The 14080-nt window shown below is 38.3% G+C and overlaps 1 protein-coding gene across 1 annotated transcript in view; it reads left to right on the top strand.

Moving 5' to 3' along the window:
* The window catches only part of Mtr4 (exosome RNA helicase Mtr4), a 212863-nt gene that overhangs the window by 103981 nt on the left and 94802 nt on the right, over positions 1–14080 (top strand). Inside the window, exon 10 of the mRNA XM_067145842.2 lies at positions 4071–4243. Within this exon, the coding sequence (XP_067001943.1) occupies positions 4071–4243 (173 nt within the window). The remainder of the gene's footprint in view (positions 1–4070; positions 4244–14080) is intronic.

The following is a 14080-nucleotide window of genomic DNA, read 5'->3' as shown; positions in this document are numbered from 1 at the left end:
CTGCCACCACTTTAATTTCCACCTGAACCATTGTACAGTTACTAATGGGTGCCCATCCAGATCATGGTCATTTTTTGATCGAATTAGAAAATATAGCAGCTGTTCTCAAATGACATCTGTTTGTGCTAAGCAAGTCATCCAACCCGGCTTTATGCCAACTTTCCAAGTATAGGGTCAAATTTAGCATTCCATAGGCAGTTAATTGCCAAATGCTCATCAAGATCCTGGATTTCAGCAGATTTACTTTAATGAGACGGCTAATGAAATAAATGAAGCATTGCTTACATATTTTGATGCAGAAGAAATAGAGTATAAATCGGTCGACACGGTATTACAAATGGACGATGCTGTCAATTATCCAGTAGAATTCCTAAATACTCTTAATCCTCCAGGATTTCCATCTCAAAAACTTCGTTTGAAAGTAGGAGTACCTGTAATGTTGTTACGTAACCTCAAACCACCTAAGTTGTGCAATGGCACAATATTACGTGTGATGAAACCTTTGAAGTGGGTTATCAGTGATTCCCCCCACCCTGCCCCCAACCCTATAACTTCAGAAAAAGTTTTGAATCAAATCCAAAACAGGCTCCTTTTCCATTGATAATGACATGCTCTTTGCCCTTCCCGACAGCAATATGTTCTAAAGCATATCATACTAGCGTTTTGCCCGCGCCTTCGCCTACCGAACCAACCTTATGTGTTCATCGACTCTCGTAAGAAATGTAAGACATGTACGTAAATGATGTGTTTTCCCGTCCAGGCTTCGGCTGGAATTGAAAAATTTCACGTGTATTCCGAGTTCGCTCTTAAATGAAATTCTCCTGGAGAACACCCTGTAATAACAGTTCTATTTTTTTTAACCCCATCACACGTAATATTGTGCCATTGCAGTGATGACTATATTTTACCATTGATCGTTTCATGGCCCATAATTGTGGACATATTTGTTTCGACATGGGTTAGAGCGTGAATGTATGATTTACGGTAAAATTGTACATTGCTGTCATTCAGCCATGCAGAACAGAAAGAGGAAAAGTTATATGCTGGACAAGAAGGTAAAATTTATACGAGAAGTTTTAATCCATATAAAACTAGGTAAAATAGTTGGAGATTTAGAAATTGCTTATACCAGACTTTGCTCAGTCAGTGGTAAACAAAATTCTATTTTAGATAAATTTAAAAAAAACTGGGTGTAAAATCAACGATGTTGATTAATAATGTTGCAAACCTGGTACAGGTATAATAAAAGATTCATCACTACAGATTACATTGTTTACTTGTGAAATAACTTGTTTTTAATCTTATTGCTGAAAGTAGAGAATATTATTTCAGTGATTATGTCACATTATATCTAAACCTGATTTGTAAGAACAGTGGAACCTCAATTCTCCGTTTTTGGAGGGACCACGGAAAAAAACGTACAACATGCGAAAATGGAAAATCTGGGAGTGAATGAACCATCAACTTGGTTAAACTTCACAAAAATGAAATATGTATACTTATAATCTTACAAAGACCCTAAACTGAACCAAACTACAGCCACAATGGGCCTTCCACCTACCAAGCTACCGCCCTCAGTCCGAAGGCCTGCAGATTACGAGGTGACGCATGGTCAGTGTGATGAATCCTCTTGGGCATTATTCTGGGCTCTCTAGACTGGGGCCGCCATCTCACCATTCAATAGCTCTGCAATTAAAGGTAATCGTAGAATGAGTGAACCTGGAACCAGCCCTCATATCGAGGTAAAAATACCTGACCTCCCCGGTAATCGAACCCGGGCCTTTCGAGTGAAAGGCAGGCAAGTTAGACTGCGGGGCTGGCTTCAAACATTAATTACCAGTACACGACATAAAAATCTCGATACTTTACATTCAGTTTTACCGGGGAAACTTCGTCAGTTTTGCTCTGAAAAGTTCTTTCACTTCAGCAACTTTGATCAGCCAGAGCCAAACAACAATCGACCACAAGTAGTTTTTAATTCTCTACATAATGGCGAAATCCTCTTTTTTATGTTCCATTGTAATTTGGTCACCGGTATACTGTTCGTAGTCAGTTTATGGAAATCTTGTACCACGTAAATTAGGCCTACGTCGGCTGTTCAAGGTTATGTTGAACTCGAGAATATGGCTTTGAATTGTTTTGAATGTAAGTATCGATTTTCAAGTTCTTGAATGCATTACATTCATTTCTGCCCGTCACTAATCACACTCAAATTGGAAAGAGAAAAAATATTAACACTTCCGAAATTACAATTATTCGCGACCTTGAGCTCAGCTGAAAAGCGTGCTCGCTGTACAAGTCTGTACGAGTGCTAAGTTATACAAAGCTTTAAATGTAACGTGCACAAATGAAATGACTGCGGTTATTACAACATTTTAACACAAAAAACGTGAAATTCCCAGTCTTATATTAGGACGAAAACGGTAATAGGCAATCCCATAACCTCCCATGGCTTTATGTATGTAAGGTACAACATCTGTTCATGTCTCGATAAAACAAGCGTGTACGATAATATTAAAATACTACTGTAAATTTGTGTTACTTAAGAAGGAGCAGTTTTGATTTCTGTCTGAAAGCCCAGTGACTATACAGTGCCCTGAGGGAAATGCTGAAAACCTGTTTGGGGATACACTAAAAAAAAAATCCCATAAAACTCTGGACATAAGATAGACGTTTTGCAAGTACGAACATTTGACGAAATTCATTCCGTCTTCAAGTAGAGCTGTTGAAATGCGCTCTGTCTCCTTCCAATTGTTATGGACTCTCTCTGCTTTATGATTTCCACGGATTCTCTTAACAATACTACACCAAGCTCAATAGCTGCAGTCGCTTAAGTGCGCCCAGTATCCAGTATTCGGGAGATAGTGGGTTCGAACCCTACTGTCGGCAGCCCTGAAGATGGTTTTCCGTGGTTTCCCATTTTCACACCAGGCAAATGCTGGGGCTGTACCTTAATTAAGGCCATGGCCGCTCCCTTCCCAGTCCTAGCCCTTTCCTGTCCTACCATCGCCATAAAACCTATCTGTGTCGGTGCGACATAAAGCCAATAGAAAAAAAACAAGAAAACAATACCACCCGAATGTGATGCTAAGATGGTCCCTTATGCAAGTTCGCCGCCAATCTCTTTTTCAGTACAGTACTTCCTCAAATTACTGCAATGACGAGACAACACCAAGATCCGTAAGTATGACGTAGCCGTCCTTTCATGAGATGCAGTTTCTTGAAAAATGTGTGATCGAGGACTTAGCGTTGATGGAACTAAAATTTCTGGACGGCTGATCCGGGAAATCGTTTCTTCGAGGAACGGATAATGCAGAATTTTTACAACATGATTTAATTAGGATGCTCACAGGACCACGTAATTTGAATTAATAATACGGGAAAACTTAGTTTCCGGGAACATATAATCGAGGTTCTACTGTAATTCGTAGTTATACGTAAAATCTGCTCTTCACCTTGACATACATATAACTCAGTTTGTTATCCTATAGCATTGCCTTTCATTAGGTGTAAAGAATGTGCTTTTCATGGCCTAGAACACTTCCAATGGAATAGCAGAGTTCTTTTATTTTATTTAGGAGGGCCCAGTATGTGATGTGATGTTTTTCTCTTCAGAAGATCGGGAAGTAGGGAAAATATTTTCATGCAAGTAAATATGATATCATGCTGATTTTTGGTACTAATCTATTCTTCAATATGTCTTTCATATCATTGTCAGGGAAGACTTTCTGTCTTGCTTTTCCTTTCCTTTCCTGGCTTGGCTTTAGTTGTACCTTTAACATGCAAACTGTTTTGTGTCCATTTTTAGATATCTATGTTAGAATTTTGCAAAACAAAACAAAAACGAGCAGTTTAAATAATTGAACAGAATTATCAGGAATTAATATCATAGGAATTATAGGAATGAGAGTAAGAGTGAGAGACTTGTAGAAATTTCATGCCAAGTGAATTCATGTCTGCTTTTTGCAGTTCCTTTACTATAGTTCTGTGTCATCTTCTATATGCCATTCTGTATAGTGTTAATGTGAGAATCTCAGGATTGCTATTCATCTTGGGGTTCTTTGTTACAGGTGTTCAAGCAGCACAAGAGGAACATGATAGCATAATTGTTCCTAAGGAGTCTCAGATTGCATCTTATTACAGAATACGACAGCAGTTGGATCAGTTGGGTAAGCAGTTCCGGTCTTACCTCACCAAACCTCAGTACATCATTCCGTTCTTGCAGCCTGGCCGTATGGTCAAGGTAAGTTCGTCTTTGCACATATTCCTTGATATTTCTTGTTTAACCTGAACTTATATGGCTTCCTGTATTAAAAGGCAATAAACTCAGAAGCACTGTAGATGGTTTGGTTTTAGGAAGTACTATTTCTTTTTACATTTCTATGAAGGTACTAACAAAAATGTATTGAGACGAACGTATAGGGAGAAAGAACTACTGAATATCATCTAATAATTGAAGCTGTAATGGTTTGAGCATATTATAAGGAATGAAGGAAAATTCTGTGTAATCCAGCTTGTCATGCAAGGGAAGGTCTCTGGGGAGAGGAGCAGAGGATATCGACTTATCTCCTGGGTAAGGAACGTGAGAGACTAGTACAAGATGCCTTCAGCAGAACTACTCCGAAATGCCACCAAAGGGACCGAAATTACCATGATGATCACCATCATCTGGCACTACAAGGAGAATAATAAGCAAAAGAAGAACTTACAGTGGTATCTCCGGCCAGTAGTTATGTAGTTTGTATGACCTACATAAAATGAAATACCCTGATATGAAAAATATTATTTATTTTTATCTTGTATAAATTCAGCTCAATTCTCATAACTTTTCTTCTGAGAGTGCTGTGCTCCAAGCTAAGTTGTATGAAGAAACTGTGTTTTGGAATTATTATTATTATTGTTGTTGTTGTTGTCATCGCCATTTTATTTTACAGGCAGATATAAGGATATGCAATAGTAGAGCAATTATATGCACTACTGTTCAACATGGTCACAATTCTTTTCCAAGCCCGTGTTCCAGCTGCACACCAAAACATTGATATTGGCATAGAAGAAATCTGCGTCCAATCAATCAACATTGATCTGCATTTAGAGCAGTCGTCCAGGTGGCAGATTCTCTATCTGTTATTTTCCTAGCCTTTTCTTAAATGATTGCAAAGAATTCGGAAATTTATTGAACATCTCCCTTGGTAAACTATTCCAATCTCTAACTTCCCTATCTATAAACCAATACTTGCCCCAATTTTTCTTAAATTCCAACTTCATTTTCATATTATGATCTTTCCTACTTTTAAAAACACCACTTGGACTTATTAGTCCACTTATGTCATTCCATGCTATCTCTCCACTGACAGTTGGAACAAACCACTTACTCAAGCAGCTCATCTGCTTTCTCTCAAGTTTCCCTGCCCAAACACTACTCTTTTGTCCAAAATCACACAGAACAAATCAACGTGCTTTTCTTTGGATTTTTTCCGGTTCTCGATTCAAATAATCCTGGTGAGGGTTCCATACACGAGCACCATACTCTAGTTGGGGTCTTACCAGAGACTACATGCCCTCTCCTTTTTATCCTTACGATAACCCCTAAATACCCTCTTACCCAGGTGCAGAGATCTGTACCCTTTATTTACAATCCCATTTATGTGATTACCCCAATAAAGATCTTTCCTTATATTAACACCTAAGTACTTACAGTGATCCCTATAAGGAACTTTTTTTTTTTTTTGCTTTACGTCGCACTGACACAGATAGGTCTTATGGCGACGATGGGACAGGAAAGGGCTAGGAGTGGGAAGGAAGCGGCAGTGGCCTTAATTAAGGTACTGCCCCAGCATTTGCCTGGTGTGAAAATGGGAAACCACGGAAAACCATCTTCAGGGCTGCCAACAGTGGGGTTCGAACCCACTATCTCCCGAACACTGGATACTGGCCGCACTTAAGCGACTGCAGCATTGAGCTCGGTCTATAAGGAACTTTCACCCCATCAACAGAGTAATTAAACCTGAGAGGACTTTTCGTATTAGTGAAACTCACAACTTGACTTTTAACCCCGTTTATCATCATACCGTTGCCTGCTGTCCATCTCACAACATTGTCGACGTCTTTTTGCAGTTGCTCACAACTTGTAACTTATTTATTACTCTATACAGAATAACATCATCCGAAAAAAGCCTTATCTCTAATTCCACTTCTTTACTCATATCATTGATATATATAAGAAAACATAAAGGTCCAATAATACTGCCTTGAGAAATTCCTCTCTTAATGATTACAGGATCAGATAAAGCTTCACCTACTGCAATTTTCTGAGTTCTATTTTCTAGAAATATGGCAACCCATTCAGTCACTCTTTTGTCTAGCCCACTAGCCCTCATATTTGCCAATAGTCTGCTGTGATCTACCTATCAGATGCCTTAGATTAGGTCAACTGCAATACAGTCCATGTGACCTCCTGAATCCCATATATCTGCTATATCTTGCTGAAATCCTACAAGTTGAACTTCAGTGAAATAACCCTTCCTAAACCCAAACTGCCTTCTATCGAATCAGTTATTAATTTTGCAGACATGTCTAATATAATCAGAAAGTATGATTTCCCAAAGCTTACTGGCCTGTAATTTTCAGCTTTATGTCTATCACCCTACTATATCAATTCTCCATTGATTTGGTATAGCTCCTTCATGCCAACAGTAGTGAAATAAGTATTTCAGATATGTACTGTATCCCAACCCATTGTCTTTAGTATATCCCCAGAAATCTCAATTCTAGCTGCTTTTCTAGTTTTTAAGTCCCTGAAGCAACTTTGTGACGGTATGCTGAATGGTTGTATCATTGAATTGCTTACCACCCAGGTGCTTCTTCAACAGTCCAAAGAGTTGGAAATCATTGGGTGCCAGTTTGAGGCAGTCCCAGTACCTTCCACCAGAAGCGCCAGAACAGTTAACTCATACTGTTGGTTGTGTGTGGTCCATCATTGTTGTGCAGCAACAAAATGGCTGTTGAGAGAAGTCTAAGTCATTTTCCTGCAAATTGCTACTCACAAATAGTCAAGTGTGTTGCAGTAACTGACAGCATGTACTGTCCTTCTGCTGGTGAGGAAATTAACATATCTGGTATAATGAATTCAGCTCTCATTAGTGCAAGTTTCGAACATGCTACAAAGAGTGGGATAACTGTGTTCTTTATGATCGGTACAGTAACTTTGTATCATTTATTTGTCATTAGTTCATTGTTTAGTAATTTGAACTTTCTGCTCTGTTCTAAGTTTATGCTACACTACAGCACCGATATGCTGTAAATCACTGTGGCTGTGTGTTCATTTTGTATCCTCTTTGTATTCATTTTGTATCGAGATGTTACTGTGTTAAGGCCGGTCTCCACTGATTAACATTTAACAACATGTTAAATGTTAACTGGTGACACCATCAGCATGTTAAATGTTAAGTGTTAAAGGCTGTTTTGTTTAACATTGTGTCCATACTTAATAAACATGTTAAACTTGACTTCCTTTCTTTATATACAGGTAGTTCATCATATCAATTTGTGGTTATACATTTAGGTGGTGTCTAGTATTTTCATACAAGGACAAAGGACTCGTATGAAGAGGATTTGGCTTTTATTATTGCCACTGTTGCTTCATGTTATGATTTAGAAATGCAGTTTTATTAGGCACATTTCATCCCCTCATCCTGCTCATTGCTTCAAAAGCAAACCACTTTGAAGTATAAACTACGCCCGCTTCTGCCCCCGACTTCTGACTTTTCTGAACTTTTTGCAATTCTTGACTGTAGGCTACTGAGAGCGGAGGGACGCTAGGTTTTTTCGATGCACTCGTGGGAACAATTATAAATAATTCAGAGTTCCTGGAAACTATCGGCTTTCTTCGCTCTATCTGTGTATTCCTTTGATGAGACACCCCACAAACAAGGCCTTTCTATTACCATCATTAATTAAGTCCAGAGTAATTTCCTTTCTCCACTCCATTTCTAACTATAAATTTTGGTATAGTGCAGAGAGAGACACACACACACGTGTGCGTACTGTATTTGTAGTTTATAACAAAGAGAATATGTGTCGCAGAGTAACTATAATCCTACTACACGTTAAACCATTCTTCAGGGTAAAAATATTAACTTTGTCCAATAAAATATGTTAATATTATCGCAGGTTCCGTTGAAGAGTGAGAGCATGAGCATAAATATCATTTAACCCCCATATTCTAGCAACACACCTCATCATTCACCATCTCATCTCAATAATTCCTGTTATTATTATTTATCTTACCTTACAGCTACATATCATTATGTAATTGTATATTTGTATATTATAATTTTAAGTGGTGATGGAGGCACTTTTGTGTATATGGGGCTATGCCCTTTCTCCATTCACCATCCCTAAATTGTAACTACAATTAGTGGAAAATAAATAATAATAATAATAATAAAACTCCGAAATAATCCTAACACTAATTTATTAGCATGCTAATATTGTATGAAAGCAGATAAAATTGAAAAGCACGTTGTAGAGAAAAGAAAATGAAAAATATGATAAACCTTCATATTAGATACATAGATCTTTTGTTCGACATAGTTGGAATTGGGTCTTTTGCATTCTTTCATTCATTATTTGTCATTAATGCTTCACTGAATTAGTTAATTCCATCATTACGCACACATATAGTTCATAGGGTAAATATTTCATAAGGTCATATCCTTTATTATGGGTAGGAAGTGGGGGATCCTTCATATTTGGGTATTCGTGTTCATTTTTGGAGATTACAGAAAACTTCCACTTCATCCAACACAACTTTTAACAACACGCTACAATCCAGCGCACACCGACACGATCATGACGTGCCACTACGGCTCCTCTTCGCAACAGAAAAAGAAGATGCCTCGTCCCAGCCATGATGCTCTGACTCTGTAGTAATGTATTTTTAATCCCTCCACTGCGGATTATACCATAAGCAACTCCATTCTGTTTCACCAGGCCAGCAGCACAAAACAATAACTTCGTCCCGAGGTCCTTCACGTTCTCATTTAAGGAATAATACCAATTTGAAGTCTCCTAGCATCTCACACTGATGTTTTCACATAGTATTCAAAGCTACATGAGTTTACAGAACTAAAAAGCGAAGGATTCTGACCCGCAACATTCCCAGTAAATACAATTATCAACAAATAACTGCCGTCATTGTTGCCATTCAAATGCACAGTGTACTCAGTGACACCCATTGAGTCTCCGTCCATGCCAACCAAATTCACCGTACTTATTAAGCCACATTCATGAACCCGGGACTTCAACCAGACAACTTCCAGAATGACTACGCCTATAGAACCTCATTTAACATTCTTGAAAAAAAAAAACCAGTGGAATATTTTTCCCTCCCCCCTGTGGTTATAAACTAAGGTTGGACTGCTCTGCATATTACTGATGTATTAATGCTGCAATCGTCATCCAACGACTAAAACAATGGGACGCACTTGATGCCAAACATGTTTATATCCTTTCTCACCAAGCTGCTCTCTTGTAAATATGTATATAAGCTTGTAAATTCTCATCTGTCCAATTGGATATTGTAAATTTACTGTATAGTTACCCTTCAACCTGTAAATGTTCAACCAATGGCAGTAATTAGTGTTATGAACATTGACGCCAGATACTTTATACCCTTTCTCCCCTAACTGTTTCATTGTAAATATTTGTATAAACTTTATAATTTCCTATGATTTTCTAATGAGTAGCATCAATTATTCTTCGGACCACCACTGCTGGACTCTGCTAAAATACCCAGTATTTTACGCATTGGTGCCGACTACTGTTTCTAATAACTTATATTGTTTAACTGTATCATCACTGAACAAGTTTTTCTTTTTTGCTTAACTTTCCCATTGTAATGTATCTTATTGTTTACAATTTAATTACTAATCAGGTACCTGATTTATGCATTGATGAAGTACTATGACTGATGATGCCCTCAGTGAAGGGCGAAACATGTCATGGAATTAATAATAAATTCCTAAGTGTTTAAAAATTTATAATGTTTTGAATAGGTGACACAATAAACCCTTTAGCATTCTACATTCAGTATCTTCAATACGGATTAACAATGATATTCATCACTTGTAATTCAATTAGTCAATCTACAGTTTAATTGGGAGACATTCATATTCTGCAGGGCAATAATTCTTAATATCCGAACATCTACGCCAATAAGTACCTGAAACTCGTTACCTATGCATCATCTTTCATGTTATTTTACCATTCAACATTATATCAGCTGGTCTGTAACTCTATATTCACATAAACATGACCTAACCTCATAGCCTGGATGTTATTTATCATGCATTACTAATTACTAATACTAATTACTAATATCTAACACATTAATCCGTAACATCAATTTCCTTCATTTAATCTTACGATGATACAAACAATACATTTCATTACTCTCATTACTACATATTTCTCATAAACCTCTTCTTAATAACCCAACTGAATACATGTATTCTCATTTCACTTCCTCTAAATATCATATTTGTTACGATTTGGTTTTCCCATGATGACATATTCTTAATGAACGCGTATTTTCAATATAATCCATCTCTTCATATAATATAACTAGCAATTGTACCCGTGCTTCGCTACGGTATTCCAGATTGTATATGGATGTCGAAGTAAATTACTGTACATGAAGTGAATAATAATTTTTATATTGCATTTAAATTGGCGTTATCCGAGAAAAAGCATAGGTAGGTCCTCAGATGATGTTTCCAATGTAAAGTGCGAGTTGTGGAGTTGTGATGATAACGACAGGTGCACTTGTCTACCACAATTCATTATACACTTTGTTGATGTGGTATGATTATTTTTATATATTTCTATTTATTGATGAGGAAGATAATTCATTATTTATTTAGTAACATTGAAAAGGGTGAAATTTGTGTAAGATTTTCACACAGTGAATTACTTTTCAGATACGTATGCGACAGCTTCAAACATAGAATTTGGCTCACATATGGCTACTGGGTGGGCCAATATTCGTGTAGAATTTAATGATCCAATCTTTCGTATAAGTGAATCAAACCATCAATTATATGTGTACAAAGTGCAAAGTTTAGGTAAATCCACAAAGAGAAAAAATTAATGTATAAGGGATAGAGATATGACAGAAGTTCATAGGACCTAAGTTGTAGATCACTCCAAATTGAACGCAGATTGTGCCATCCGTTTTGTGATACGACTTACCGTTTAGCCACGAAATACATCAAAAGGAAGGACTGCACCGTCATTAAAATTGCCTCCATATTTCGATATTTTTCGAGGGTAAAAAATAAAACTTTTAAACATCTTGTACATTTTCCACCGGTTACATGCTAAAAGCTATAATTTTGCAAAATTTCAATTTTCTAACTCGTCTGGGAGATTGTGCTGCGATCTTGATATGGGAGAGTGGGTTAAAAATCAGGACTTTCAGGAAACTTTTAAGCCCTTAAAACCTGTAGGTTCTGGATAAATATCACAGACTATGTTCTTATGCAGGTTTGAAACTCCCTGCATGTACCCCTCAGAGAATTATGAGAATTTGAGATTTTTCTAGGGATCCTGAAGTCATCAGCTTGTCTGGTACCAAGTTTCAAATTTCTAAGACGCCTAGAATGGTCTCACTAATTCACGCCTGTTTTCATTTTTATGCCTTAATTTATATATATATAGTACAGTATATATCGATCGCGCCAAACAGACTTCCATTTATTAGTGTGGATTATATTTCACCCGCTTCCCTAGTGGTTCTAGGGGCGTCTTACTCCCACAGTACGTTTTCCAGGTAGTACGTTATACTTGAAAGTCATACTGGAACATACACACGTCCATTATCTCGGTCATTTCTGACAATTTATTTTTTCACCCTTTCTCACTCCCTATGCCAAAGGGGGCTGAAGTTAGACTTTAAAAATACGGAATGTTACTATTCATCTCAGCGACCCGGAAAACTATGGAATCGGCAGTATATTCGATTATTATAATATCTCAATCCCCCTCCCCCACCCTAATGGGGGCTAAACTTACAGTTTTAAAAAATCGGAACGTTACTATTCATCTCAGCGACCCCGAAAATGATGGATTAGACACTACTTTCGATGATTTGTATATCTCAGTCCCCTTGCCCCCCGCCGCCCCTAAGGGTTCCTGGGGTGTTTTACCCCCATGTGGTTTGTCTCCTGATACAAAAAATTCGGAGTGTCACTATTCATCTCAGTGACCCCGAAAACTATGTATTCGACACTATTTTCTATTATTTCTATATATCACTCTCCCATCGCCCCCCCACCCCGAAGGGGGCTGAACTTGGACTTCAAAAAATTCCGGCGTGTCACTGTTTATCTCAGCGACCCCGAAATGTATAGATTCGACGCTATTTTCGATGATTTTTATATCTCAGCCCCCTCGCCCCCCCCCTTGCCCCTAAGGGTTCCTGGGCTGTCTTACCCCCACGTGGTTTGTCTCCTGATACTAAAAATCTGGAGTGTACAATTCACCTCGGCGACCCCGAAAACTATGTATTCGACACTATTTTCGTTTAATTTTATATATCACTCCCCCCTCGCCCCCACCCCAAAGGGGGCTGAACTTGAACTTTAAAAAAAACCGGAGTGTCACTATTCATCTCAGCAACCCCAAAAAGTATGGATTCGACACTATTTTCGTTAATTTGTTTATCTGACCCCCCTCGCCCCCCCCCCCCCCCCCGACCCTGTGGGTTCCTGGGCTGTCTTACTCCCACGTGGTTTGTCTCCTGATATTAAAAATCCAGAGTATACAATTCACCTCGGCGACCCCCGAAAACTATGTATTCGACATTATTTTCGTTTAATTTTATATATCACTCCCCCTCGCCCCCCATGCGAAAGGGAGCTGAACTTTGACTTTTGAAAAATCGGGAGTGTCACTGTTCATCTCAGCGACCCCGAAAACTGTGGATTCGGCACTTTCTTCGATTATTTTTATACCTTGCCCCTTCCCCCCTGGCCACTCACCCCTAAGGGAACTACGGATGGCTTACCCCCACAGTGCTCGTCTGCGGATAGTAAGTCATAAGTGTACCAAGTTTGGATGAAATTGCTCCAGTGGTTTAGGAGGACATGTGTCATTTACACACACACATACATGCATACAACATCCATTTTTATATACAGTAAGAAGAAGAAGAAGAAGATTATGCTTGCTTTATTATTACATGGAGAAATTTTAATTTGAACACTGCAGACATCTAAACTTAAACTGTATATCCGAAGAAATTATTCGAATCCGAGGAATGAATATTACTTCGCTCGTGACATGCCCAATCATGAGAATGGCTTCAATAATATTAGTCATCAGTTTCAGAGTCATGTTCATTGCAGAAGGCAGGATTCTTATTCTTAAGAAGGATAATTGGTGCCACAATCGTCCGCTCTAAGATGTTCGAGGGTACTCCAGGTGATTCCAAGTCTTTCGAAGCTCTGCCGTGTAGTCGATAGACTTGTAACTGTGTAGAACACCGGGTAATTCTTGTAAAAATTGCTTGTTGAAAGAAATGAATGACATGATATATGATAGCAAGAATGAAGAGGATGAAACCCGCCGCCCGCACATAGTCCACTCCTCTCGAATAGCTCAAGACTTAACGTCCCGAACCGACGAACGATTCATCATCAACACCGTCATATGCCCTCACACCATATAAGACCAAAAACATCTTCCTACGTCCTGGACGTAAAATGGCTCCTTGAATATTGTGTTCTCTACCTATCTTATGTATGTTGCCTAGCGACAGCGACTCTATGCATTTAATCTTGGTGACAGCACGTTGAATTGTCATATCCCAATGCACGTTTTCCGATGGTTTTTCGTTCATAACTAACCAACGAAAGCGAAAATGAAAATTCCGGCTTCGAGGTGCATTCGGACCCCCTTCCATTTACCTCTGTTCAAAATTTCAGATCTCTGCGTGCTGTAGATTTTGCTGGGCATCGCGCACAGACACACAGACAGAAAGACAAACACTTCCTTTTATAATTATAGAGATATATAATCA

The sequence above is a fragment of the Anabrus simplex genome, chromosome 4 (genome assembly GCF_040414725.1).
Source record: "Anabrus simplex isolate iqAnaSimp1 chromosome 4, ASM4041472v1, whole genome shotgun sequence".
NCBI lineage: Eukaryota > Metazoa > Arthropoda > Insecta > Orthoptera > Tettigoniidae > Anabrus > Anabrus simplex.
This window is presented reverse-complemented; position numbering and strand designations above follow the sequence as displayed.